Source organism: Sitodiplosis mosellana, unplaced genomic scaffold, assembly GCF_009176505.1.
Source record: "Sitodiplosis mosellana isolate CC-2019 unplaced genomic scaffold, AAFC_SMos_1.0 Smas_scaffold_56, whole genome shotgun sequence".
Taxonomy (NCBI): Eukaryota; Metazoa; Arthropoda; class Insecta; order Diptera; family Cecidomyiidae; genus Sitodiplosis; species Sitodiplosis mosellana.
In genome coordinates this window covers 39120-66216 of record NW_022595298.1, presented here as the reverse complement: position 1 = coordinate 66216, position 27097 = coordinate 39120, and the positions used below count along the sequence as shown (strand labels likewise).

At 35.8% G+C, this 27097-nt stretch overlaps 7 protein-coding genes across 9 annotated transcripts in view; 6 read left to right on the top strand and 1 right to left on the bottom strand.

Annotated features, from left to right (window-relative positions):
* Positions 1-2884, top strand: part of LOC129570424 (serine/threonine-protein kinase/endoribonuclease IRE1) — a gene marked incomplete in the record, with an annotated part of 8635 nt that extends 5751 nt beyond the window's left edge. Inside the window, 2 exon segments of the mRNA XM_055450032.1 lie at positions 551-742; positions 960-2884. Coding sequence (XP_055306007.1) covers positions 551-742; positions 960-1853 — 1086 coding nt within the window.
* Positions 2885-3147: 263 nt separating this feature from the next.
* On the top strand, positions 3148-6141 carry LOC129570402 (zinc finger protein 808-like). The gene is made up of 6 exons (XM_055449990.1): positions 3148-4914; positions 5017-5205; positions 5292-5361; positions 5452-5546; positions 5646-5713; positions 5779-6141. The coding sequence occupies exons 1-6, from the start codon at positions 4048-4050 to the stop codon at positions 5939-5941; spliced, it is 1452 nt and encodes a 483-aa protein (XP_055305965.1). The 5' UTR covers positions 3148-4047; the 3' UTR covers positions 5942-6141.
* Positions 6142-6238: 97 nt separating this feature from the next.
* On the top strand, positions 6239-11417 carry LOC129570415 (zinc finger protein 236-like). Of its 3 annotated transcripts, none has more exons than XM_055450020.1 (6): positions 6239-7427; positions 7493-7564; positions 7631-7816; positions 7923-8111; positions 8195-8262; positions 11174-11386. In XM_055450020.1, exons 1-6 carry the CDS (start codon positions 6435-6437, stop codon positions 11337-11339), a joined length of 1674 nt encoding a protein of 557 aa, XP_055305995.1. In that variant the 5' UTR covers positions 6239-6434; the 3' UTR covers positions 11340-11386. The 3 variants fall into 3 exon arrangements, 2 of the variants coding, with proteins under 2 accessions (XP_055305995.1, XP_055305996.1); XM_055450021.1 differs by lacking the exon at positions 11174-11386 and adding an exon at positions 8354-8567; XR_008688121.1 differs by lacking the exons at positions 6239-7427; positions 7493-7564; positions 7631-7816; positions 7923-8111; positions 8195-8262 and adding exons at positions 8866-10385; positions 10474-10659; positions 10761-10934; positions 11023-11090 and having other exon boundaries at positions 11174-11417.
* Positions 11418-11592: 175 nt separating this feature from the next.
* LOC129570414 (uncharacterized) lies at positions 11593-15157 on the top strand. Its single transcript, XM_055450019.1, has 5 exons — positions 11593-12086; positions 12203-12271; positions 12352-12405; positions 12513-12951; positions 13043-15157. The coding sequence occupies exons 1-5, from the start codon at positions 12030-12032 to the stop codon at positions 14380-14382; spliced, it is 1959 nt and encodes a 652-aa protein (XP_055305994.1). The 5' UTR covers positions 11593-12029; the 3' UTR covers positions 14383-15157.
* A 2158-nt stretch (positions 15158-17315) lies between these two features.
* Positions 17316-19257, top strand: LOC129570419 (cathepsin D-like). Its single transcript, XM_055450024.1, has 5 exons — positions 17316-17430; positions 17544-17664; positions 17763-17887; positions 17971-18567; positions 18669-19257. The coding sequence occupies exons 2-5, from the start codon at positions 17595-17597 to the stop codon at positions 18810-18812; spliced, it is 936 nt and encodes a 311-aa protein (XP_055305999.1). The 5' UTR covers positions 17316-17430; positions 17544-17594; the 3' UTR covers positions 18813-19257.
* A 2247-nt stretch (positions 19258-21504) lies between these two features.
* Positions 21505-24155, bottom strand: LOC129570418 (uncharacterized). Its single transcript, XM_055450023.1, has 4 exons — positions 23814-24155; positions 23256-23610; positions 22647-23135; positions 21505-22416 (listed from the first exon to the last, which is right to left on the bottom strand). Exons 1-4 carry the CDS (start codon positions 24018-24020, stop codon positions 22229-22231), a joined length of 1239 nt encoding a protein of 412 aa, XP_055305998.1. The 5' UTR covers positions 24021-24155; the 3' UTR covers positions 21505-22228.
* On the top strand, positions 22325-27097 carry LOC129570416 (zinc finger protein Xfin-like). Its single transcript, XM_055450022.1, has 5 exons — positions 22325-25446; positions 25552-25610; positions 25700-25894; positions 26144-26311; positions 26497-27097. The coding sequence occupies exons 1-5, from the start codon at positions 24831-24833 to the stop codon at positions 26707-26709; spliced, it is 1251 nt and encodes a 416-aa protein (XP_055305997.1). The 5' UTR covers positions 22325-24830; the 3' UTR covers positions 26710-27097.

Here is a 27097-nt window from a genome sequence, read left to right as displayed (position 1 = left end):
GGAATTTATCATTCAAAAATTCATGAATTCCGGTGTGTTTTGAGCTAAATTCAGAATATCCACTCATATTCACAGATATTCAGTCTTTCTTATTTGACAGTTCAGGCGTTCTCATCAGCCGCCATCTTGAATTCGTCGCCATCTTGGAAATTTTATTCAAAATATTCACAAAATTCACAACATTCACATATAATCGAAATTTTGACGATGATTCAATGAGAAAAATATCCACAATATTCACAAATATTCACATTTCTCAAGCCTTGAATGAAACCCCTAGAAAAAAATAGAACAAATTGAATTTAAAAATAAACTAAAAAATTAGAAGGAAAAATTAAAACTTTAAAACGAAAAATTTGAAAAGAGAAAAAAAATATTTAAAAAAAGCAAAAAAATAAAGATAGAGGCTTGTTTTTCAAATACGAAAAAAATAGCAAAAATTCCAAACAAATTTCAAGCGAAAATTTTTTTACAAATGAAATTTTAGTTGAAGTGATCAAATCTGAAGTGTGTCCAAAAAAGTACTAAAAATGTGTTTTCCTTTTCCTAGGATGTGAGTGATCGCGTCGAAAAGATTGATTTCTATAGTGATCCACTCAAGACGTTGGAGAAGAATAGTAAATACATAACCAGAGAAGATTGGAATCTTCATTTGGACGAGTCGATCACATCAGATCTTCGCAAATATCGTGCATATCAGGGCAACAGTGTTCGTGACTTGTTAAGAGCCTTACGGAATAAGGTATGAATTTATTGTTATTTTAAATGCCATTAAATTGGTTAACACGGTTGCAAATTGAGACTTGGCAAGCACTCAAAATTTGGTTATCAATGAATTTTATGGAACAATTTTTATTGAACAATTTTTTAAATTTTATTTCTGACCAACATCGATTGATCAAGACCATAAACAATTTTTTTTTCGATCAAAACTAACGTGCTTCAATTTCCCCTTGCAGAAACACCACTATCACGAGTTATCAGTGGAAACGCAGATGCGGTTGGGCGCAATTCCGAATTCATTCATGAAATACTGGATCGATCGTTTCCCGCGCCTATTGTCACACAGCTACCATGCACTGCAGTCATGCTGCAACGAGCCGATTTTCGGCTGTTATTACCCATCAACTTGTTACATGTTTACAAAACCTCGTTATTTCTACGAAGACACCGAAGACTTCAAGCCGTTTGACACTGGCACCAAGTCGCGTGACAGTCCCAAGCGATTCAATTACAAGCCGATGAATTATCCAAACTTTGTAATGAATCGAAAACCAGCTCAAAAGACCCAAAACTATGGACCGATGAACGGTGGCGACGGCAATTCAAATACGAATTATACGCGGGCAACAAAAAAAGGCTCGTACAATTTTCATCGATTTTTCAACAACGACCAAAACGGTGTCAAGCCAGAACCAAACGAAAATGTCAAGTGGTTTGATGATAATGCAAAGGTGAATGATTTTGTGGAAATCATCCGAGGCAGTGGCGATGGATATGTCAAGCCGATTGAAAAGAATGAATATGAGGAAAAAATTGAGAGTCATGAAATTGACCCATACATTCCAACTGTTTGGAACGCGGATTTCGAGAAGAAAGAGGAAATGAGCAGAGTAGACGACAGTGAGAAGAAGACTGAAAAGGTAGAAAAGAAAAAGTCGGACAATGCAGTTCAATCAAAGAAAGATGAAAAGCATGATAAACAGAAAAAGAAGGCAAAAGCTGTCGCCAACAAAGACCCAGAAAACGATGATGGATTTACTAAAGTCAGATATCGCGGCCATAGCACTACAAAGAAACAAAAAAGTGCGGACAATGTCCCTTGGACTATGCCCGGCCAAGAGAAAAAGTAGAGCTCTACTCGGTTCTCTTGAGAGAAAACGAATAAAAGTATTTTTCTGACAAAATCCACATGGATATCGAATAATATTGTATCAGTCAAACAGACAATACCATTTTGTATGCAATTTCATGACTATTTTAGCTGAAAAAAAAATAATGTTCATTCATTTTTGAATTCCGTTTAGTGCCTAAAACCAATGGAAGGCTGCAACATTCAACATTCTTAGTTTCAATTCTGCGCACGTCGCCATGTCGTGCGTAAAAGTATTGTTTTGTTGTTGTGTTATAGTCGTAAATAACAAAAGAGAAAAACGATGAAGAAAAAATCATGTGTGACATCATCAATGATAATATTTTTTATATAAGCACTGAGTAGCACTTGTCTGTGATAAACGTTGTATAAGATCGTAATTTTAATTGTAACTTGTTTTTCTTTTGTAAACTACTTATTCCGCCTTCGTGGAAGAACCAAGGAAAAAATATGTGTAAATATTTGCAAGTACATTTTTGGAATTTAAGCACAAGCACACATGCACAACCAATACCAAAAGTAGGTAGAAAAAAACTGAAGTCGCAATCATTGTCATTGTATCAAAATTTAATGTGTCTTTTACTTGCAAAAATCAATTTTTCTTTAAAGAAAGAAGTACAAACTCACCATTCGTGTGAATTATCCAAGTTCAACTGTCCTAACAAGATTTCTATATTTTTTCTATATCGTTAAAGAAAACCAATTATGAATACAGGCTCAAACATGTCTTGAACATCGGAGTCAAGCATATATTGCGTGAATTTTACGTGATGAAAAATACACGATTTGGATTTAAGAAAATTTATTCGCCAAAATTAGTAAGATGGTGTTGATACGATGAATAAAATAATTTCAACTATTATCTTGAATAGAATTGGACCTATTCCAACTTATAAATTGATATATTGTTGAGTTAAGTCTCGATGCATGCTACATTTTGGCGATTTAGATTTTTTAAGAATTGTAGCAAATGATGAAATAATAAAAAATAAATGTGTCTATTTGTTTAAATTGGGTCATTTTGAATATATCTGCCGCTTTGAAATCACATAAAATGGATTGGGACTGGATTGAACGAAATGGAACTGAATGGAATTCAGTTGAAAATTCAAGGATATTTAAGAATGTAATTCATTTGACACCCATTGAATGAAAGAAAAACTTATGAACTCTTTATCCATAGCTGAGGCAGAACAAAACTTACAGCAAGAAAGAGACAAATAAAGTTACGAACAAAAGTGACACAACTCAGCATTGAGCGGAAAATAGGTTTTTTGCATTTTTCTCGCTACTGGAAAGAGATAGAGCTTATTTGTATTTCTTTTTATTTTCTACAATAATGCCGAAGACACTTATTTGTCTCTTTTTTGCTCTAACTATGGATAAAGAGTTCATAAGTTGTTCTTTTGTTCTATGAGTGTCATTTGAATCTCGGATATTTTGAAATAAAAAAAAATATGTCTATTTTATTACCCATTGGTAATATCAAAAGTAAGTTAATGACTCTAAATTACGGTCATTTTGGCTACTTTATGAGTATTCACCAAAAATCCAATATTGAATAGAAATTTATTCTCATCCAGACAAATATTGAAAGTGTATCATTGGATCATAAGTGGAATTCTAGTGGATAATTCATTTCAAATTATCCACCTCCTTGATTGTCTTCTTGATTATATTGGTTATTATCCAATTCAGTTTTCAGTATTAGTTATTCTTTAGACCGATTCATCTGTCTCTACTTTGGGTATATTAACATGTGTTCCATTTCCTCAGTTATTTGGTTTGTTATTGTTTCGTGATTTGACAAAACAACACTTCGCGCCGAAGAAAAGTGTCAAATGAATGACAGCTGTCATTTTCATTTTATTTTCAATGCCGAAATGCTAATTGACGGTCGACTGTTGTTTAGAAACAAAAAATGATACAAAAATAAGTTGGAAAAATTATTCAACGAAGTAAAAATTGCAAATAGAAAAGAAAAATACCAAAAATAATGAATAGAAACGATAAATTTTCAAAAGTGATAAAGTAATTTTGTATTAATATAAAAACTAAATTGTTTCTTGAATAAAAATTGGTACAAAACTGGTGTGACAAAATTCATCATTGACGAATTTCGGGTATTTTCTTAACGTAACAAAGTATAGAATAAAAATATTTAGCTTACAAAAATGGCCAAACTGTGCTACATCTGCAATAAGAGGATGAATGTTTGGCTTCAAAATCTATCCGTATTACGGTTGAAACACTCGATGACAACGATAAGTAGCCTTTTAAAAAGGTTTCTTCGTGACGTTCAACATCGACGAAATGTTGACGACAGCTCGAATAGCATTTGTGTCGAGTGCTTCGATGCTTTTAACGAATATGATCGAATCAACATAACGGCCAGGAGGAAAGAACAGGAGTTGCGAATTTTATTCTTGACGACGGAATTCTTATTTGTTAACAGCAATGGAAAAGAGAGAAAAGAGAGAACGCATTTGCATGGAATTCATTCTTTGGTTAAAGTGCCGGATGATGAGTTACCAGATGAAGAAATACAACATGAGAAGACAGAAGATGAGGAGACACAAAATGAGGAAATACAAGAAGAAGAGACACAAGAAGAAGGGACTTACAATATTGTGATTGTGAATGAAGACGACTCAAGTGTGAGCGACTTAGAAATTGGAAACACCATAAAAGTAGAATACGACGCCGTAGAAAATGGTGAATTGGAAAATGATTCAGAGAGTGAACCATTGGAAAATCAGTCTATTTTTATGGAAGACACAGGAGCAGCTCCAAATGTATCAAAAATTGCATCATCCAAATTGGTTGAAATAGTAAAAGAAATTGAAGGGATGAGACAACGGAAGGCAAAACCGGTGAATTCCATGTCACGGCTTCCCAGAAAATATGAAGTAAAGCTCGAATGTGATATCTGTAAAGATGGTATTTATCGAAAAGCCGTAAATTTGAAGTATCACAAATTAAAACATAATAAATGGTGTCATTCTTGTGACATAACGTTTGGCCGGATCTCCAAGTTTAAGGTAAGTGTCGATTTTTCATTGGAAAATTAAGTGTGTTTTGTTTTGAAAAAGATGTTTTATTTTTTATTTTTGAATAAACCGATTAAATTTTTTTTTCCATAGAGTCATCTCAAGTGGCACGAACGCTATCCTGAATTTACTTGCCATGTTTGTCATCATAAAAATAAGGACAAGGAGTCATTCAAGAAACATGCAGAGCTGCACAAAAATGCTGCGTCAAACAGCCAATGTGTAATTTGTGAGAAAGTTTATAAAAACAACCGAATGTTAAAATTTCATATGAAAGTTCACGTAAGCATTCTGTTTCCAATACTAAATTAGTTTTCGATTTTTCTATTTTTTTCTCTCATTTTCCAATTTAATTCATTCGATTTCAGGCAGAGCGGATTTTTTTGTGCGATTTATGTGGGAAGAAATTCCAGAGAGAAGAAATTTTAAAAGATCACCGTAAGATACAATAGACACATTCATCACTTTGTTTGTCATTGTTCCTCACTAATTTCATTTCTTTCTTTTGTGATTTTCTTTCTCCTACAGGTAAGATACACTTCGATAGTCGTCCGGAAAAATGCAAATATTGTCCAAAAGCATTTAAGACGTTAAACCTTTTGAAAGTACACACTCGAATCCACGTAAGTATTGCGCAGTTGAACACAACTTGTTTTATTTGTTGTTGTTTTTTTTTCAATATTTTTACTAGATTCTTACCAAATTTCTCATTTTTCCCTCAGACGCAGACAGTTCGACCATATGCTTGTTCAGTGTGTGACATGAAGTTTAAGCTCAAAGATCATATGCAGTAAGTTTTCTTATTGTCAACCAGGAAATCTGATTGAATGTGGTAATAGAGTAATTCCATTACAGGAGACACGAAAGACGGCACACTGAAGATACAAAAACGATTAAGTGCATGCTGTGTAAATCGGCGTTCGAGCACAAATTTTATCTAAAGCAACATATGCAACGGAAGCATGGCGTTGAAATTCCTCATGGAAGCTTAGAGCCAATACTGGATCCAGCTAAATGAATTTTACTGTGTGCTTGATTGCATTGTTTATATGCCGAAGTGGTGTTCTTTAATTTATGGCCATGGCCAGTTTTGGTATACTTTCAATAAAATTGTAGAATCAATCAAAGAAATTGTATTGAGAGATTGTGTTTCAATTGAAAATAAACATCATTCTGTGCCAATATTGAATAAAAATGCATTTGGAACAAGATAAAAAAGAATTTTCTTCACTGCTTGGATCAGTTGAATAGACGAAGTTGTCCTTTTGTCAAATGTTTTCATTTTTGAGCTGTCACATTTTTAGACACGAAAAGTGACAGTTAAACTGACACTAATGTCAAACCATGAACAAATATTTTTCCTGGTTGCTGCTTAAGAATAAACCTGAAAAAGTAAAAACCGTGAAATAAATTAGTAAAGAATTCGAAATAGTTTGTTGGATACTCCGATTAAATTGATAAACATTGAACAGACTGGAGACAGTCAAGACTCATTTGGTATTTCTATAGCAATGGAGGTAGCGTGCTATGTTTGCAACAAAAATTCAACAATTTACCAACTGAATTTGACTGAGATCAAGTCAAACCATTCTGGAAAACGGGTTTGTGACTTCATTAAACAGCTCACGAGGGATTTTGCTACAACTCGAGATGTGGAGGACGAATCGAATTGCATTTGTCTCGAATGTTTGCAGAATGTCTTAGTTTATGATCGGGCATGTGTAGAAGCTGAGAAACAGGAGAAGAAACTAATTGAACTGCTTTTGGCAACTGAGAAGAGCTTGAGTGAGCGCAGATTTGAGATTAAAGTCGAGAAAGATGTTGATGTGTGTCACACCGAGTCGGTATTTGTAGAGGAAAATCATGGTTTGGCTAGAGAGCCCGAACAGATTGAAGAAGATGATGTTGTGATGGATGAAGTGTTGAACACACATGAAATTACAACTCCGACAGCTGAAACACAGGAAAAAGGGAAAGAAGTGGTACAAAAACCGGGCCATCAGTCCACAGACAAGACGATGTTCATTAAAAAAGGTGGAAAATTGCTAAGATTGAAGCTTGTGAAAAGAGCAACAAATGGCGAGCCAACGAACCACATGCCGATGAGAACAAATGATAAAAAATTGCTAACAAATGATTTGGAGGGAAGCCAAACACTGCCACAGGCACCAATAAAAACCAGAAAAAATGTTCTGGGTCCGAAGTTTGCAAAAGCAGTTCCACCCAAGATCGTAGTCTCGAGCCAGACACAAGATGAACCGTCAATTAAACAGAACAATGAGCAGGGTCCAGCATCGATCCCATTGGAAACACACACGGCCACTCTTAATGGTGACAATGAAATAGCAGAACTTGAGGCAATTAGCGATCTGCGATCGATTTCTCTGGTAAAAGACAATACAGGACTTGAAAGTAGCTCAGTTAGCGATCAACAAAACAAACAATTGATTCACGAGTGTAAAATATGCCAGAATGGCGCAACCTATTCTGCACATGGCTATCAAGTGAGTTAAAAATCAAAGTCTTATATTTTCTGTTTCGAATTTTTATGTTTTTTTTCGGATTTCAGTTACATTTAAAGCGACACAACACACAGTGTGAAGTGTGTGATAGGAGATTTAATAGTGCGCAATTAAAGCGGGTAAATTTTTATATAGAAATAGATTTCTTTCCAATTGAATTGTTTGAATTTTTGTTCATTTTGAAGCTTCATATGAGATGGTATGAGACACACCCCAAATTCATGTGTCGGATTTGCCATTACAAATCAGAAGACAAATCGTCATATAAGGAACACTTGGCATTACATAAGGGTAAAGCCAAAATGTCGTGTGTTTTTTGCGACAAAACCTTCAGTTCGTTGAAAATGTTAAGGAGACATATTCAAATTGTGGTAAGTAGACCGATTGATAGGCAATGCTAATCTGGGATTCGCATGAAAAAAGAAATCGATCGGATAAAATGACGATGCAACTTATTTCTTGTTGATTTCAATATAGCATAAACAAGTACGGTTGGAATCTAGGTCGGAACACTTGTGTGAATTATGTGGAAAAAAATACAATGCAAAATGGAATTTACAGCTCCATAAAAGATTTGTTCACTTTGAAGGAGGACCAGTAAAGTGTCCCAAATGCCCAAAGATGTTCAAGTGTCAACCATATTTGGATATACATATTAAAAGACACGTGAGTTTCATCGATTTAAACGACGAAACAAATTGTAAATAGTAAAATTGAAACATTTTTTTTTATCTTTATTTTGAATTCAGATGACCACCGGTCGATCGGTCGCTTGTTCACAGTGTGATATGAAATTTAAAAATAAAAAATACTTGAGGTAATTGCAATTTCACAATGAATCAATTAAAATTGGATTCTTATGACTTGATCGGATTTTCGTTAATTTTCTTTCCCAATTTTGCAAACAGAGCTCATGAAAAGCGGCATAAGGAAGACACAAAAACGGTCAAATGTCCCCTTTGTCCGGCGGCCTACGAGCATAAGTTTCACTTGAAAGAGCACATCAAACGAAAACACAGCGCTGAAGTGCCAAGCGGACAATTAGACATTACAGAATCGAATACGCAAGAATGAAGATGAAAAAAGTTGTGAGAATAAAAACTGGAATAGGTTAGAGAGACAGAATGAAAATGGTTTTATTCTTAATATTTAGTTCAGGCCCTAACCGTTCAGAAAAACTGAGTTTATTCAATAAATGTGGTGGGACAATGTCTCATTGAGGCATTCATTGCCTCTGCTTTCGAATAGAAACATTTTCAAAAGACATTTTTCGAGACACATAATGTGCATGGCAATACACTCTCAGCAGCAAGAAATGAAACAAATGGATTAAAAAAAATTATAATTACAAAATATACAGATTTCAACTCATATTTTAGAACTGCGCTTTTTTTCATTAACATGTCAATGAAAATGTTGTTTCTAATTCCATTTAGTATTTACACCAGCAATGTGCAAACCTCTATGCCTTGTCAAATGTTTTCATTTTTGAGCTGTCACATTATAGACACGAAAAGTGACAGTTTCAACATACTGACACTAATGTCACAGCATAAACAAATATTTTTCCTGGCTGCTGCTTCAGAATAAACCTGAAAAGGTAAAAACCGTGAAATAAATTAGTAAACAATTCAAAATAGGTTGTTGGACACTCCGATTAAATTGATAAACATTGAACAGACTGGAGACAGTCAAGACTGATTCGGCATTTCCATAGTAATGGAGGTAGCGTGCTATGTTTGCAACAAATGTTCTACAATTTACCAACAGAATTTGACTGAGATCAAGTCAAACCATTCTGGAAAACAGGTTTGTGACTTCATCAAACAGCTCACGAGGGATTTTGCTACAACTCGAGATGTAGAGGACGAATCGAATTGCATTTGTGGCGATTGCTTGCAGAAAGTGTTCGTCTATGATTGGGCATGTGTAGAAGCGGAAAAACAAGAGAAGAAACTAATTGAACTGCTTTGGGCAACTGAGAAGATCTGGAGTAAGAGAAGAGTTGAGATAAAAGTCGAGAAAGATGTTGATGTGTGTCACACCGAATCGATATTTGTAGAAGAAAATCATAATTTTGTGGGTGAAGAAATCGACATTAAGACGGAGCCGACAGAACAGATGGACGAAGATGATTTTTTGATGGACGAAGAGTTGAACACACATAAAATTACAACTCCGACAGCAGAAACACAGGAAAAAGCGGATAAAGTGATAGGACAACCGAAGCATCTGTCCACAGACAAAACGATATTCATTCAAAAAGATGGGAAATTAGTGAAAGTACGGCTCGTGAAAAAATGCAGCAATGGCGGGCCATCGATTGACAATCTGTTGAAAACTAAAGATGGGAAAATAGTTACCATTAAACTGGAAGGAAACCAAACACTGGCACAGGCACCAATAGAGACAAGAAAAAACGTTCCAACGTTTGCGAAACCAATTCCATCCGAAATAGTAGTCTCGAGTCAGACACCGAAACAGCCGGAAAAATCGATCGTGACTGAAACGTTGACAAAACCAATTATTCGACGAATAATACCACAGCCAAAAATCGTAGTGCCAAGTAGTGCACAAAATCAGACGCCAATTACATTACCCATCAATGTGCCTACTCAATTATCGATTAATGTCCCGACTCGAATGTCGGCTCAAGCAATAACTCAAACTCCGATGCAAATGTCAATTCAAAGGCAATATTACGCGCCAAATCCAATACCAAAACCAATGCCAACTCAAGCCGAAATTCAAAAACAAATTGCAGAGCTTGAGTCTAGTATGGTCCGTCGTACGGTGCCATTAAAAACATTCACACGTGAGTGTAAGATATGCGACGATGGAACTAAATACTCCAAAAAAGGCTATTTTGCACACATGAAAAATCACAAAACTGCGTGTCAAATGTGTGACATGAAATTTGTTCGAGCAAAACAACAGCGAGTAATTTTCCACATTTAAAAAGATATTCATTGTCAATTATCCAATAATTTTCAATATTCATTGTGTTTCAATTTCGTTCATTTCAAAGATCCATATGAAATGGCACGAATCAAATCCGGGATTTATCTGTCGATTCTGTTATCATGAGGTAGAGGACAAGACTTCATACAAGGAACACTTGGAATTGCACAAAGATAAAGACCCATTAGCATGTGTTCTTTGCGAAGGAGTTTACTGTGATAAACGATCTTTAAGGAAACACGTTGAAGTTCAAGTGAGTGGATCGATTGATTGGTTAACAGATTAAATGTTCCATGCGATATTAATATTTATGTAACTTCGTGGATTGAATTCATCTTTTCTTTCGAATTTTAGCACAACAAAAACTCAGAGCATCTATGCGATGTATGTTGAAAAAAATTCAGCTACAACTCAAGCTTACTATTTCATAAAGCTGCTGTTCACATTGAAGGACGACCGAAAAAGTGCACCAAATGTCCAAAGACCTTCACCCACAAAATTTATTTGGAAAGACACATGGAAACCCACGTAAGATTCAACGATTTTATCGAAGAACGACATAATTTTAAGTAACACAATTGAAATATCTTTTCATTATTCATTTTCCTGAATTTAGACGGTTATCGGTCGGTCGTTGTCATGTTCGATTTGTAATGTGAAATTTAAACACCAGAAATACTTGACGTAAGTGGTTTTTGTCTTATTCAAAGCCTTAACTCGATTTGAAATTCTAAACGAATGATTTTCTTTCACAATTTTGCAAACAGAGCCCATGAAAAGCGGCATAAGGAAGACACAAAAACGGTAAAATGTTCCCTTTGTCCGGCGGCCTACGAGCATAAGTTTCACTTGAAAGAGCACATCAAACGAAAACACAGCGCTGAAGTGCCAAGCGGACAATTAGACATTACAGAATCGAATACGCAAGAATGAAGATGAATAAAATTTGTAAAAATAAAAACTGAAAATATTTAGAAGAAGAGTTTTAAAACATTTTCTGGAAAAATAGTATGAAATTAGTCTTTTGTTTGTCTATGATATTGTTTCCACCTTTTTTTTGGGTAAATCAACCCGAATGAAAATTGAGAATCTCAATTTGTGACGAATAAACATTGAAAAGAATTGAATTGGATTCGTTTTCTTCATCGAGTTGAGCTCTGATCGAAATAAGTGCACAACTGTCCAAAAGATGGCGTCAACATACTTGAGTTCTTCGGTTCAGCCGCACATCGCTTGACACGAAATCAATCTGTGTGTTTGTATGAACGAACACAGCACACACCACACACCAACAAAAATGCTGTTTACCGCTCTTTTCTGTCGCTCTGACAAACACAACTGAGACTAGACATTGGCAATTCACCGTAAAAACTAATGCACACAAATTTGTGAGGGGTTTGCGTCGCACAAAGTATCGCGCCATTTGAAGCAACACACTATAACATAGCACACGTGTTTTTTTGCATCGACAAACCAGTTGCAGAACATTGTCAGACGTTCAGTTGTTTTGCACACGAAAAAAGTCAAAATTAGGAATTGAATCAAAAAATAGTTGGAAGATAAATACATTTGGCTTTGTGTTCGATTGTTTGCGGCTTTGAAGGACAAAATACAATTGCTGTCATGGATAAAACATCTGATGCCAAAGAAGTTCAAGCAAGCGGTTCATGGTTTCGAGGCGTAAGTCGAATGTTTATAACAATTGAATTAATTTCATTCTGAAAGGCATTGAGCATGAGCACTTTTCGGTCCATATTGTTGCCAATTGAATTGTTTTTTTGTTCCTTTTTCCATAGTTTGGTAATGCGTTGCAAGGTTTGGCGCAAAATCTGGTGGACACCAGCCGTGCAGCGTTCCGACCGCATGTAAGTACTAGAAAAGGGCTTCCTTTGTGAATGCTATTCAATGACACGCATTAATTTTTACATCTTGTCTATTTCAAAAGTTGGATGACGCGGAAGATATTGACCAAAACGAAGCACCGCCAGCCAAACGACGCGTAAGTTAAAGAAAGAGAATTAATTCAATTGTCATCGATTTTGCATGGCACAAAAACCATTTAAAGTGATTTCTAACCTCAATATTTTTTGGTGGGATTTTTTTTAGCGATTGACTCAAGATCTGTCAACAGTTGGCGACGAAGATCAAGGCCAGTCATCAACTGGCAATGTATATGAGCCAGCAATTGCTGCAGTTGCAGAGAGTGACACACAAAGTTCTGATACCGAAAGTGTTGCTGTGTCGGTCGGTACCGTTAAACGTAAATTATTTCTAGACGAAAAAAACGACACACACAATTATGACGAAGCAGACACCGAATGGGTTGTGTCGGTCGGTACCGTTAAACGTGAAATGATCGAAGAGGAACAGAACGAAATAGCTGATGTTGACGAAGCTGATACTGAACCGTTGAACGAGCAAATTGAAGCTGATACCGAACCGTTCATCGAACAAGGTGAAGCTGATACCGAACCAGCTGAGGCGGCGAAAAAACCGAAAATGTACTTCGACTGGTTGGACGATAAGACGTTGGTGAAGATTTTCGGTGAGTTTAACGCATTTTATCAGGGAACAGCACCGAATAACTGTCCACCTTTATCTCTTATTTTCTACTTTTCTCTCTGTTTGATACGCAGATCAATTGAACTTGTACGACTTGTTGCAAATGGCCGATGAAGACCCACGCATCGAACAGGTTATCGCCGAAAAGATCATGCCATCGCGAGTGCTCAATATCGGAGAAATCAGCAAACACTACTCGGTTCGACATGCGTTTAAGCATTTCGGCCGATTTGCACCGGAGGTCGTGATGAGTCTAAGTGACATTCAATGGAAAGACGACAAATTGAGCGAGATCGAGGAGATTTTTCGACTCATTGGAAAACGCTGTTCGGACGGAAATCTCAAGAAACTGTCCATTACATTTGACATCAAAGACAAGAAATCATGTGAATTCCGCACAGATATCTCCGAATGCTTCAAGACACTCGAATCGCTGACAATAATGCACTGCAAACGCCAATCCGCTGAGTTTGATCATTGCCTCAAATCATTGCTGGCCGGTTGCACTGGGATGAAATCATTGACGCTGAATCAAATCAAATCAAATGGCAAATTTCTGTCAGCATTGGAGGCCATCAAGATCCAGGAGTTAACGATTGAGAGCTGCCGTCTCACTGAATCTAAATTCTGGCTCGAAATGGTGCAAAAGGGAATTCCGTCGTTGAAGTCGTTCAATTGGAACAACTTCGTCATTGCTGGACTAGATATGCTCGAGGAAGCATTCGCTCATATCAGCACGGCTTTTCGCAACCTCGAAGAATTGTGTTTCGATACAGCGTTCGTTTCAATGGAAAAGTTCATCACGTTTGCCAAGTTGCAGCATAATCCTTTAAAAGTTCTACGCCTGAAATGTTCGTGGTATGACTACGATGTTCCGGTGGCACTGTCACAAATGCCGTACCTTCAGGAACTACACATCGATATTCATGATCGCTGGGCTCACTGGAGCTTCCGAAGTCGCCACTATTACCAACGTCGCTTTAGCCGCAACGGCGAAGAGAAAAACGCAGCCTGGAAAAATGCTATGCAATGCTTCACGAAACTAGAAATCATCAAGATTCAATCGACACAATATTGTTTTGACTGGGGTACGTATATTGATTTCGTGGCCAATTTGCCCGACGTTCGAGAAGTTGGTTTCAAGGGAACCCGCGCATTCCGACAGAAGCACATCGAGGATATTGTGTCGATGTCACCACAAATACATACGCTGAAGCTGGACGTTCCGATCGAAGCGTCATTCACCCGAAAATTGTACAACACACTCGTTCGCGATCGCAGTCGCTGGTATCGCAAATCGCCGGCACTCTGCATTTACATGGACGCGCAAAAGGTGAGCAGCTTGAAGAAAACCGTCGCTGACTACGCTACAAAAGCAAACTGCATTTGCCTTCATTCACCATCGCAAATGTAAGTTCCACATCGATATTGACACAGAACCAAACATTTTATACCCATGTAAGGTATAAATACGTTTGAATGGCTGCGAATATGATATGAAAATAACGATGGCCAACTGATTTCAAGAAGAAAATCCGTGAAAGCGACAATTATTATTTTTCAATGAATTTTTTTCTATACCACAAGAGTGGTAGTTCATTTAAACAGACATAGAAGAATCATGTAAACTAACCAGAAGGAATCGATTCACTTTGAATCGCAATTGAACATTCAGTTATTTATATTTTGATCAAATATTATTGTCGACAGAAAGAAAATGCAAATATTTTGAAGACGAATTTATTATAAGGAAGAAACATGGATCTAATTTTGTTTTGATAAAAACTCTCAGAATATTTAATAGAAAATTTTCAAATTGGATTGAAACCAATTACACATTTGTGGAAGAAAAATCGGAAACTTTCAGTTATATCATTTGTGATTTGTGAGAAAAAGAATTTCGAATCAAAAGAAACAGATCCGAATTGCGTTCGAAGGCGTTGACCAAATTAAATGTTGATTTTTTCACATTAGAATTAGCGATGAGAAAAAAACATTCACACAAGCATAAACATAGACATATGAACTTGTAAGACATCAACAAAATGGATAAAAAACAAAAATTATTGAAGATATTGATTTATATTCTGTAAAACCCATTTATGAATACAGTTAACATTGAGCATTGAATGTTCAGCAAATGAAAACAATTCAAATTCGAAATAAAGCGATGGAAACCTCACAAGAAATGTTTTATTTTCTCTCTCTACTGTTGGTTTTAATTGCGTTGAAAACCCATTATTCCCAATTTATATACCCAACTAATTGCTTTGGGAAAATCATTTGATCTGTTTGACTCTCTCGGTGCTTGCATTATTATCGTCATATTTCAGAATACAAGCGGACACAGCTGGAAATGCACTGTCTTTGCTTGGAATAATCGTGTCAACCTTGACAACAACCGGACTGTCCAAGTAGTCATATAATGTGTACTCATTGCAATAACCGAAGCAATCAGAATGCATATCCAAAATAGGCTTGAGTTACAAAATCATGTAAAATCATGTTACTTCTTGCGAATACCACATCGAGTATAATATTCCAAAATAAAAGCACAACGTTTTCTCTAATATCGGATGCCATGCAAGCCACAATTCTTCACAAAGTAATTGAATCGACGTGCGAATTTACTGACCATCGTATTACATGGAGTAGGACTGCTAGCATTTTTCTCTTGACTTAAGTTCGTGAATTTGTTTCGATGGAAATGTTTCGTGGTAAAATAAATGGGTTCAACTATACTTATGAAACTGCATCCGAGAAATAGTGTCGCAGCTCCACCGACTGATACTTTTATTGGGCGAAAAGAGACAAATATTTGGATATAAAAAGGATGATTCAGAAATGGATAAAAAGTAAAAATGTAGTCATTTAAGTGAATCAAAACGCACCAACCAAGTAATGAATATTGAATTTGATATCTCGTTTTAGTCTTGTCAGACGGATAAGAAGCCCGTGTGAATTTATAATCGATTGAATTGCATTGTGGCAAACAGGTACAGTTGTTACGAGTCTCTTTCCATCGATTTTTTGATAAACAAATCCTATGATAACGTAAAAACCTGTTAAATCTTGATTTGGTTAATAATTGTGATGATTATTCTTACATTCCAGTGACGTTGCAAATTGGCGCAGGACCTGCAATAAACCACTATCGTAGGATTTGATGAAGTAATTAAGACAAGAGTACTCACCGATTTTGTAGAAGAATGGTGGACATCCGCAAAGATTGATGGCTGCATCAACGCTGCACTCCATCAAACACAGATTTTGCGTATACTGCCTCAATGGAAAGCTTCGGTCTGAAGTAGTCTCTGAATCGAATCTACACTTGCAGCTTTCAATGCCAAACATTTTAGTTCGATCACTCGTGACTACAACATCAAAGTCTATAGTAAAATGGATCATATCTTGAACAGGTTTCCATTCAGACTTTGGCGATCTTATCACATTGAGGGTGTCATTTAAGCTATGAAAATACTTCAGGACGATAAAAAAAAGAAGTTGAAAGAAGCGATTCACCGGAAAATAGGCCGACGATGGAACCGATGGTGATGACTGAGTCAAGGTTTGTAAGGTACGCTGAAATAATCAATCGCTGCGGTTGACCATTTATTTCAATGGTAACGTTGAAATCATTACTTCATTTTATACCTAAATTGATAATTATAACTAAAATATTGATGTTTAATGTGAATTTTAAATTGTTTTTCTTCAGATAAGAAAAGCTTTTTCTTCGAAAATATGGTCTCCGGTTTTTCTAAATGTTCTTAAATCGACCTGAACCTTTTAACAAACAAATTATGCAATTATTCAAAGCGAAAAATAGAAAGATATTTATTTTTCCGGCATATTTTTAGCATAAATGTGATGAATGTTCATTCCAACAAGTTTCAAATGAATTCTGAGATCATAGTTTGCTTATTCCCAATATCAGCCGATGCAGAACGCAATTTGAATAGATAAATCCGCTAGAAATTATTGAATAAATTCATAATTGATAACAATTGCGTGTTTGAAGTTTTTGTGGAATACAAATGATCAATCACGTTAACCTGGTATATAAGTTCAGGTTTCGAATTGATTCATTTTCAGTTCTTGACTTACAATTGGCGGATCCAGTTGTGCAAATAACAATAGTTTCGTTTAAAAGGTGTTAAAGTTTTGTTATTTAGAATTGTTGAGCTTTTTGTTGAGAATGTTCAACTTTCTGATCATTTTCCAAGTTTTCATTTGCGTGTTTAGTAGCGATGTTGGGGTATCATCTGAAAATAATTTCATGAGGTGATCTAAACGCACCTAGATTTTGATTTTAATACATTTTTGATTGGAATTTAATTGATTTTGGTATTTAAATTCTTTCTTCCGTAGAATACCTCTTGTGTCCATCAAACATTCGCGAACAAGACGTGCAACACCAACATCAAATGGGAATAAAATTGATCTGTGGAATCCAAATAATGTGCGTTTAGTAACCACCAAATTTACAAACAATATTTCTTCTTTTTTTTCAAGAATTCGCGGTGAAATGTTCGTTTCAATTAATTGAATGATTTGAAATGATTTTGATTTTAGCTTCACTATGGCTTTCCAATTACCGTTGGTACTCCGCCACAAAAATTTGTTATGAATCTCGATACCGGCTCTTCTGACATATGGGTACCGTCAGTGAATTGTGAAACTCCACCTCTATGTAGTAAGTGTTCAGTGAACACTGTTCACCATTAGGCGAATTATCTAAAAAAATGAAAGAAATGATGAAAAAATGGTTAAAAATTGATACTCTTTCGACAGAATCGATAAATAAATACAACGCAACAGCATCATCGACCCATAAGCAAGCTGCTGGCAGTCCAACATTTAACTTGGGCTACGCCGTGGGTGGATTAACCGGACTTAGAGCAACGGAAGTTGTTTCGGTAACTTGAGTTCATTTTTCCCGTTTATTTCGTTTCGTTCGAAAACTAATTATTCATTTTTTGTTCTTCCTCAACCTCAATAGTTGGGCGGTTTAACAATCAACGATCAAATAATTGGAGAAGCTTTATCTGAACCAACTGATTCCTATAATTATCCATTCGATGGTACTTTCGGTTTTGGTTGGAGTATTATATCAGCCACTGATCAGAATTCAACTCCACTTGACAATTTATATGAACAAAAACAAATAAGCAAACGACTTTTCTGCATCAAATTCACTGACCAAACTCAAGCCACACAGGATGCCATTCCACCTGGTGGTGAGTTGTCAATTGGTGGATGTGACGTTGAGGCAGATTATTGGAGACCGCTTTCAGTGGACGGGTTCTGGCAAATTAAGATGACCAAATTAGAAGTTGGCCCAGCAACTGACGGTGGTAATAAGCTCACTTTGTGTGAAAATGGTTGTGAGGCATTATTTGATACTGGAATGGGACCCATTGGTGGTCCACCAGATGAAATTGAACTTATTACCAAACAAATTGGAGCCCATTTCGATAAACAATCAAATTATTATATAATTACTCCATGCGACATCGCAAGTTTGCCCAATGTTGACTTTCAATTTGGTGAGGTGACAGTCACGTTGACGCCTAAAGACTATATGTTGACAGTGTCGGTTAGTTTTTCGCTATGTTATTTATTTATTTAACTGTTATTATTGATATGATATTTATTTAATTGTTTTAACCATTTTTTGTGCATTCATTTTTTTTTCAGCCCCAGATTTGCTACACTGGTTTTTCCAAAATGAATACCAAATACCAGAAAGCCGATTATCTCTTGGGTGACCCATTCCTCCGAAAATTGACAGTCATTTACGACAAGGATAACAAACGTCTGGGCTTCGCTAATTTAAAATGATTGAAGATCTATCCTTTTGAAGAAACTCATTTAAGCATGCAACGTCAACGATATTTGGATAATAAATGATGAGAATCAAAAACACACTTTTTTTCAAATCGTCTGTGTAAAGAGGAAACGAAAAACCATTGTACGCAGAAAAGATCCAGATTATTGTTGCTATAATTATGGTTTGAATACTCTTTTGCGTGCATCAGTTGTACGTTTTGCACAGACGATTCGATGAAGTCAGTTTTCTATTCTTTTTTTCTGTAGACACTTTATATGATCACGATTATAAATTCTGTTTTTTTTTACTAATTTTTTGTATTTTGCACTAAAATCCGCTTGAAAAATCAGTTTACAGTTTCTATAATCGAGAATTTGATTAATTTATGATTACCATTTAACGGAAACTTATTATATTCACATAGAGAAACACAATAAATTGCATTTTTAAATGAAACATGCAGCCGCGTTGACTATTCATACCAGTGCCGAGTTAGCCATATGGCAAATGAGGCAGTTGCCTCGGGCACCACGTTCTTGGGGGCACCACAAGCATTGGAATTTTTTTTTTAATAATCTGAAAAAGAAAACACGCAGCCAAAAATGGGCCCAAAAATGTTTTTGGTGCCCCAAAAATGGTATTTCTAAAACATTTCGCTACCGCTCGCATTCGATATGTACGTTCATTTTATCAATAATTATTTGTATATATAACGGGAAAAAATTGCAAGGGGCACCAAAATCATTTTTGCCTCGGGCACCAAATTTGGTTAACTCAGCACTGATTCATACCTTTATCTCACAAGATAGCTTCGTTTGACGGTGACGTGATAAATACTTAGAAGAGAGAGATTGTTCATTTGCATAATAACATTGTTTGAATGCAGTTGTTTGTTTGAGTAACAATTGTTAAATTGCTTAATTTCAATGTGTTTTGATGGTGCTAGATTATTTTTCTGGGAGAAAAAAAACAATACTGAATTGATTATAATTTTTCAGAAAAATTTGTTCAATCAATGAGGAAAACAACGAATCGTTTTCAATATTTCTCACTGATGTGCTGTTCGAAATGAAATTCAACGAAAATCTTTTATTACTTAATTGAAAGCGTATCTATCTACCTATTTTCCGGAAAAATTTCAATTGTGTCTACCTATATCTGTATTTCGCTAGTTATCCCTGTCGTCGCATTCACAAACGAATGACTTAAAAATATGTATTCCACTAATTTTCAACATCACATCGAAATTATTGCGATAACTATCACCACCCTTTGAGTTATCGGGATAATTCCGATGTGATGTTGAAAATTTGTGGAATCTCTCTCTCTCTCTTTCACTCCAATATCGTCTTACGTACGAAAAAAATATTTCCGAACGATTTTGGTGGAATGACTTAGAATACCGGCACAGTGCCACTTTTCCTAGAATGATAGCAACATCTCATCGATTCGTAAGGCCTTTGTAGCTTTTGCAGCTGATCGCGCAGCTAATAAGTTTAGTATTAGTTTTGTGTTTTAGAAGAGGGATCAAATTGTAATTTATTCTTGTTCATTTTTTCTATTCACATACGATTTTTCATATAGATCAAAATGCAATCATTTGTAATGGTGATGCTATTAGGTGTTATTTTGGCTGATATAGTTGGTATAGATATAATTCCTGAGCCAGTTAGATTTATTGGCTCCAAAATAAATACAATTCTGCTTTCAGTTTCGAGGAAGTTTTCAGAAGAAAGTGTCCAAATGCCCAACCATACTATTGAAAATATTCAAGCTGTAATACAGACAGCAATGAAAACAGGCAACTCTTTACAGCAATTCAAAATGGTTAGCGAATACTAGTGAAAATGATATTGAACATATTTAGAAAACACAATTCGATCTGCTTTAATTGCAAACTTTGGCTCAGGCAAACAAAACACCACCGAGTTAATCAGCCAAGATCTAAGAGTAGTTGGAAGAGCGGATCCAACAGCTTCTGCATCATATTCACAACTGCCGAACCAACAATTCGTTGGCGGTGATCCGTTCAATTCCATAGAACATCCGTGGATGATATTTGCATTTGAAATATTCAACTAGTTTTATATTTGCACAAAAAATCTCTTTTTCAAAGGTTTTCCTGGGTTATCACAGTCAACTCAATGGAATGAGCTTTAACCTAGGGGCATTTAACTCGAAAAAAATTCGTTTTATGCGAAGAATATGCGCTTCAACTCATAGTATGTGGCGATTTCTTCTTACTATGCGTATTATGCGGTGCCTATTCGTTAGAAGTGCACACATTCGATGTCCGAATACTGCACATAGACCATTCATACTGCGAATAATTTCGCATGAATCCTACTAAAATGTTTCCTTCTCTGATTGGTCACACGCCACAATATCGACTATTTTGAATTCAAAGTGCAACGACTTTTTTCATGTAAAAATTCAAGAAATACTTGACTGCAAGTGTTTGATTTGTACTTATTTCGGCTCACATTTTTTGCTGATCATCTTTGTTAACTTCAATCATTTGTACATATGGATTTTTTTATTATTTATAATCCAGATGCTATTTCCAAGTATAATGAATCGTCGCACTTATTTTTTCAACGATTTTTATATCTACCAAAACTATCGGCGATTTTACTTCAATATTTGTATAATATAACATTTTGATTTTCGTTTTCATTCTTATTCTTTGCTATTATATTTTAATTTTGTGTTATATTTAAATTCAATTTTCATCAATTAAGAACAATCTCATTAGCAAGAGATTTGATAAATATTAAAGACAGAAATTGTTGATGTCAAATATTGTTTGAACGAAACTTAACGATACAACAGAATGTTGACATTGTGTTGATGCGTCTTAAATCGCATCGTGGCATCATTATGTGCACGCGTATTCGCTTCTATGCGTAATATTCCTGACTATGTGCAAAATTCGACACACTTCACTGTGGCACACAATCTATGCGCGTTTATCCGTACAAATCACATATATGAAAAAGAGTAAAAAGCCCCTAGGCTTTAACTGTGTGGGCACAATCATATCGGAATACTTTATTCTCACATTATGCACATTGTGTGAGAACCAGAAATGCACCTGTGGTAATTCGATTGGAGTAATTACTATAAAATTTAATTGAACAAATCGTTTGGCCTGATATCGTCTCGCAAATCTCTTCAAATAATCTCAACTATTTCCTGTGTGCATCTTGCTAGCAGCACTGCATTGTACACTGAACAGTGGGTTTTCTGCTTCTGTCATACTTACAATATCTATAAAATGTTAACGATAACAACTGTCATCTGCTCATTTCTTATCATATCACTCATCAAATCAACGATTCATCGATGCAATCAAACTACTTCATTTCAAGCCATTTATTGAAGTTCTCTAGGATAAACAGAGCAATTCTGAAAAAATTCAATAAATTTAATCGAATGTGCCGATTTGGTCATAGTATGGGATCATTTTCCGTAAAATTAGCTGCACTTTCTCTTTTTGATACAATGTTCGTTTGGCATTTTTGGCAGTTTCATCATTTTTAAGGAGTACATCAACTCCAAGTTCACCATTGTTATCGATTGTGATCGGTTGTTCCAAGCACGACGTAATGAATGCTGGAATGAAAATTTTCGGTTTAATCGCGTTTAAATTTATTTGGTTGATATTTTTTATTATCTTGGTGGAGTTATAACTCCATTTGAATTATAATTCAAATTGAAGCCCGATCCAAATTATTATTCACACTTGAACAAAATATTATTCAGGCTTAGTGCTTGAAAAAAAGTTTTTGGCTCAACCTTAAAAGAATGTCCAGTGGACATTGTCCACTCAAACATAAACCCACCCATTAGCTTCCTTTCTTGGTATTGCTCTTGAAACTCGGGCCACGTTGGAATGTGTTTTTTATAGCCCAATCGCTGCAAAAATTGAACTAAATATTGATGATAATATTCAACCAGTTCGTCGAAGCGATGTGGGCGAAAAGATTCGCAAACAGATGTGTTTAAGAAGAAATACAAATCAATTGTTGGCGACGACCAAAAAGTCATTTGAAAATCGATGAAAACAACATTTTCCAACGGTTGCTCCTCGGTTGGATTGTTAATCTTGAGCATTATGTTTGGTGGCCAGAAATCATCATGGATCAATGTATTGAAATGATTCGGATTGACGTCGTAGATGCGACGCCATCGTTCAACCACATCCTCTCGGGTACGGCGCAATTTTTCAGTGTACATAGAAAACTCGGGCCAAGTTGAAATCGTTTCAAGAAGCGCATCGAAATTTCCCGCATACATGTGGTTATATACGTCAACATCGCGACTGAAGTGACCTGGAATATTTGGAATTTGTTAGTACTGTATTAGCTTTTTCTCTGAGCAAAGAAAAGGATTGAGGAAAAATTAGGCGAACGAAAAGAAACAAAATATGATATTTCGAATGGCAAACGAACCACTTTTGAAATTCGTAAAAATATTCGGATTTTCTTCTTGCAAAACGGCGCTAATGGCGTGAAGTGTAGCCATCCGCTTCAGAATTGCTTTTGTTTGAGCGATATTGTATCCCGGTTGTGCTGGCAATACTCCATAGCCTTTGGCTCCTAAATCTTCCATTATCATGATTTTTCTGGTTTTACACACGCCAATCGATTCAGGCAACAGCTGAACTTCACCCAATTCCTTCAACTTTTGACCAATTTTTGGCGCGATGTCACCATAAAATTCAATTTCCCGATTGTACACATCGTAATTGGCAAATGTATCCACTGTCTCTTCGGAAACGGGCACTTTTATTATTAGGTTGATGGTCTTAAAAGATGAAAAAACACCAAAATGTTTATTACCCAATTCTGAATGTAAAATTATTTTAAAAAAAACCAATTTCCAAAGAAAATTGTTCGGATTTTTCTACTGTGATTCGAAAAAAGTGGGGAAGTTGGCTCGAGGCACTCGCGGACATGCTTGAAAAGGTGTTTTGACATGACCATTTAAAATTTCCACAAAATACTTACTTTGTCATCATCTTCGCCCGGAACGCTGTACTTGACCGTGGTTCGAAGCATTGAACTCATGAAGCCTTCGTCTTTTCCCGCACCGGATTTCACATCGAATCGGATTAATTTAATGTCATTGTTTTTGTAATAATTTCTCAAATGACCCTCCATAAATGCATCGGTCAGCCATTCTGGCAGCGAATTTGCGGCTGAATTGTCGGACATTATAACTTTGAGCGTCAAAATCACCTAAAGTATTTATGTGGAACCAGCGACAACTGAACATCGACTAACTTGTGTAACTCATTTGGAAAGTTTTCAATACGATTTTATCATTATATCTCTTTCTGTCACATTCTCTCTCTCTCTCTCTCTCTCTCTCTCTCTCTCTCTCTCTCTCTCGATGTCAAAGCCGAAGCTGGTGCATTTTTATGACGGATGACGCACACGTCGTTATCTAATAATAAACAAACATTAATGCTAATTATTCGATTTGTCGAATGCGTTCGAAATTACAAGCGTACGTGAAACAACAACAATTGTAGATAAACAAGAGTGAGAGGCGTTGAGTTGCTTTAAATTTATCTTATATGCATGTGTGAGTCTCAATTATTTGTAGGAAACTCTGTAATTCAATTTAAAGAGAAAAACCGAATGGAAACAATTGCCATTATGACTTGAACATGACACTTGACATCCATACACAAGTACACTTTTTCGTATAAAGCATCAACAAGCGAGTTGAAAAATTTGCTTTCAAAGTCATTTTCGAGAAAAAACCCAACATTTCTGTTCACCGAACAAAATCATTTTTTTTTATTTGGCGCCAAAACTATTTGTTACTCATACTCAATTGACACTCAATAGACAAAACATCTGACAATGGGTCAGCTGTCAAACATTCGACAAACCAACTGTCACTTTTTCCACTGATGCTCTAGAAAAAAGAAAATAAACAAAATTTGTGTTAAACAAAAGCGAAACATCTCTGATTTATTGTGTGAATAAACGAAAAAAAATCAAACTGATCCCGTAATGGAGGTGATTTGTTATGTTTGTAATAAACGAACAAAAGAATGGACGGAAAATCTTGCTGAAACAAAGTCCAAGCACTCTGGCACGCCGATTACTGTGTTCATCACTGGATTCCTCAAGGATTATATCTCTCTGCGAGATATAAATGATGTGACCAATTGCATTTGTTCGGATTGTTTGAGTCGAATTTACTCGTACGATTGGATGTGTTTGAAGGTGAAAGAGCAGGAAAGGGAATTCCATATGTTACTTATGTCGACGGAAAAGAATTTTATCAGCAGTCGGATCAAAACAGAGGATTTAGTTGAATCGAAAGCAAAGATTGCGAATGGACGTAAATTCAAAGATGAGAGTAGCAAAGATGTTAAGCCAACTATATCAGGCACCGAATTACTTCAAACCGGCACTCCAGTGGAAAATGCAAAGAGGAGCAAACCAATCATCATACGAGTTGTAAAACGTGTCCCATTTCTCAAATCGAAACCAACAGTTCCAGCATCAACAACTCCATCACCGGCCAAACCCACAACTGCCGTGATCAAGCGAATAGCACCTGACGGTGTACCACCTTCTGGCTCGAAACTTTTACTAACTCCAAAAACGAAATCGAAAATCGGTATTCAATTTCACTCCTTATTCCCCCATTCATTGATTCCATCACATTGTCACTATTTCTCATTAATTTTGATTTTTTTCTTTTGTGATTTTCTTTCTTCTACAGGTATTAAAGTGTGCGAATATTGTGGGGAGAAATTTACAAATTCTGGTACCGCTTTTGAGGTAGGTTTTTAAACAGCTGAAGTCATTTGAAGTCTCAACTCATTTTTTGATGCACTTATTACACTTTTTCTTCTTCCCAAAATCAATAGAACCACGTGAAAATACACACAAAATCAACTGGTGTGATCACATGCCATGTATGTCTCTATCAAATGTGTGATTCGGATAAGGATGAATTCAAGAACCATGTCAAAAAGCACATAAAAGGAACAGCAAAACAATGTGTCATTTGTGATGAGGGTGGATCGGAGAATTTCGACTTGAGGTATCACGTTCAGAAGCATGTAAGTATGGGATATGTGTCCAAAATCCAGAGTCCAAAATGGTGTTTTAGTTTTGGGTGATTTTTTCCCATAAAATGAATTAGGATATTGAATTAGCGATGACTTCGGGATTGAAACTAGATTTGGTGTCAATTATGAATCATTCACTTGTTTTTGTACCTCAGAAATCCATACATAAGTCTCATGGCATTGTGATTCGTGTCAAGAAATCAAATCTTTTTGATGAGAAAAAATTCGTCTTTCTTTCAGCATACTGCCGCCAATCAACTCTGTGATTTGTGTGGCAAAACGTTTGTGTTTGCATCAGCCCTCAGCAAGCATCGGAAATCACACAATGAAGATCGACCAGAAGAATGTCCACACTGCGATAAAACGTTTAAGTTCAAGCGTTCTTTAAAAGAGCATATGCTCACTCATGTAAGATCTCATGATTTTTCTTACCTTTTTCGGTGTGTTTATTTTCATTCGACTCGAAGTCAACAGCTAAGGAACTTTCTGTCATAAATTGTAATTTTCTGTCTTATCAAGTCGATGAATCGCTGTTTTCTGTATAATTATTTTTCTCGATGTGAAATTATTAATTTAATTTTTCTTCTCCACAGACTCAAACCGAGCCAGAATTCGGGTGTGCTTTCTGCGATAAAAAATTCAAACGGAGAGACCATTGCCGAACTCACGAACGACGGCACAGAGAAGACACGAAGAAATTTAAATGTACCATTTGTCCTGCGGCTTTCGAATCCAAACACGATTTGAATCTACACTTGCAACGGAAACATGATGCTGAAAAACCACACGATAGAAATCGGCGATAAATTCACACATTGACTGATGGTTTTAGGCATAAGCCAGTGACAAAGCGAAAGCTAATCAACACAAGTAATTGTAAAATAAGTACTTAAAATTACTTTGAACACAGAAAGACATAAAAAGACATTGTTCGTATTATTTAATTGAATATTTTGACAATTTGCATTATTGCCCATCAGAAGTAGATGAACAGAAAACACATTATAAGAGAAAATTGTAGAAAATACATTAGATTGATTGAGGACAGCTCAAATAAATTATGGATTAGACATTAATTCATTTGGATTGATTCGAAAAGTTGAATGAAAATTTCAAGAAAAAGCTCTTACTCTTTAGAATTTACTGATTAAATTTTTTTTTTGTTCCTGTGAATTTATCAATTTGAATTGAATT

Excerpts from the sequence above, each read along its gene's own strand:
- LOC129570416 (XM_055450022.1), top strand. The coding sequence starts at position 24,831 with ATGGAGGTGATTTGTTATGTTTGTAATAAACGAACAAAAGAATGGACG. Across the intron at positions 25,447-25,551 it reads AAAAACGAAATCGAAAATCG|GTATTAAAGTGTGCGAATAT; the intron begins GTATTCAATTTC and ends TTTCTTCTACAG. Across the intron at positions 25,611-25,699 it reads ATTCTGGTACCGCTTTTGAG|AACCACGTGAAAATACACAC; the intron begins GTAGGTTTTTAA and ends CAAAATCAATAG.
- LOC129570414 (XM_055450019.1), top strand. The coding sequence starts at position 12,030 with ATGGATAAAACATCTGATGCCAAAGAAGTTCAAGCAAGCGGTTCATGG. Across the intron at positions 12,087-12,202 it reads GCGGTTCATGGTTTCGAGGC|TTTGGTAATGCGTTGCAAGG; the intron begins GTAAGTCGAATG and ends CTTTTTCCATAG. Across the intron at positions 12,952-13,042 it reads GACGTTGGTGAAGATTTTCG|ATCAATTGAACTTGTACGAC; the intron begins GTGAGTTTAACG and ends TTTGATACGCAG.
- LOC129570419 (XM_055450024.1), top strand. The coding sequence starts at position 17,595 with ATGAATCTCGATACCGGCTCTTCTGACATATGGGTACCGTCAGTGAAT. Across the intron at positions 17,888-17,970 it reads GAGCAACGGAAGTTGTTTCG|TTGGGCGGTTTAACAATCAA; the intron begins GTAACTTGAGTT and ends CAACCTCAATAG. Across the intron at positions 18,568-18,668 it reads ACTATATGTTGACAGTGTCG|CCCCAGATTTGCTACACTGG; the intron begins GTTAGTTTTTCG and ends TTTTTTTTTCAG.
- LOC129570418 (XM_055450023.1), bottom strand. The coding sequence starts at position 24,020 with ATGTCCGACAATTCAGCCGCAAATTCGCTGCCAGAATGGCTGACCGAT. Across the intron at positions 23,611-23,813 it reads CGGGCGAAGATGATGACAAA|ACCATCAACCTAATAATAAA; the intron begins GTAAGTATTTTG and ends TCATCTTTTAAG. Across the intron at positions 23,136-23,255 it reads TTTTACGAATTTCAAAAGTG|GTCACTTCAGTCGCGATGTT; the intron begins GTTCGTTTGCCA and ends CAAATATTCCAG.
- LOC129570402 (XM_055449990.1), top strand. The coding sequence starts at position 4,048 with ATGGCCAAACTGTGCTACATCTGCAATAAGAGGATGAATGTTTGGCTT. Across the intron at positions 4,915-5,016 it reads GCCGGATCTCCAAGTTTAAG|AGTCATCTCAAGTGGCACGA; the intron begins GTAAGTGTCGAT and ends TTTTTTCCATAG. Across the intron at positions 5,362-5,451 it reads AGAAATTTTAAAAGATCACC|GTAAGATACACTTCGATAGT; the intron begins GTAAGATACAAT and ends TTTCTCCTACAG.
- LOC129570415 (XM_055450020.1), top strand. The coding sequence starts at position 6,435 with ATGGAGGTAGCGTGCTATGTTTGCAACAAAAATTCAACAATTTACCAA. Across the intron at positions 7,565-7,630 it reads ATAGTGCGCAATTAAAGCGG|CTTCATATGAGATGGTATGA; the intron begins GTAAATTTTTAT and ends TTCATTTTGAAG. Across the intron at positions 8,263-11,173 it reads AAAAATAAAAAATACTTGAG|AGCCCATGAAAAGCGGCATA; the intron begins GTAATTGCAATT and ends TTTTGCAAACAG.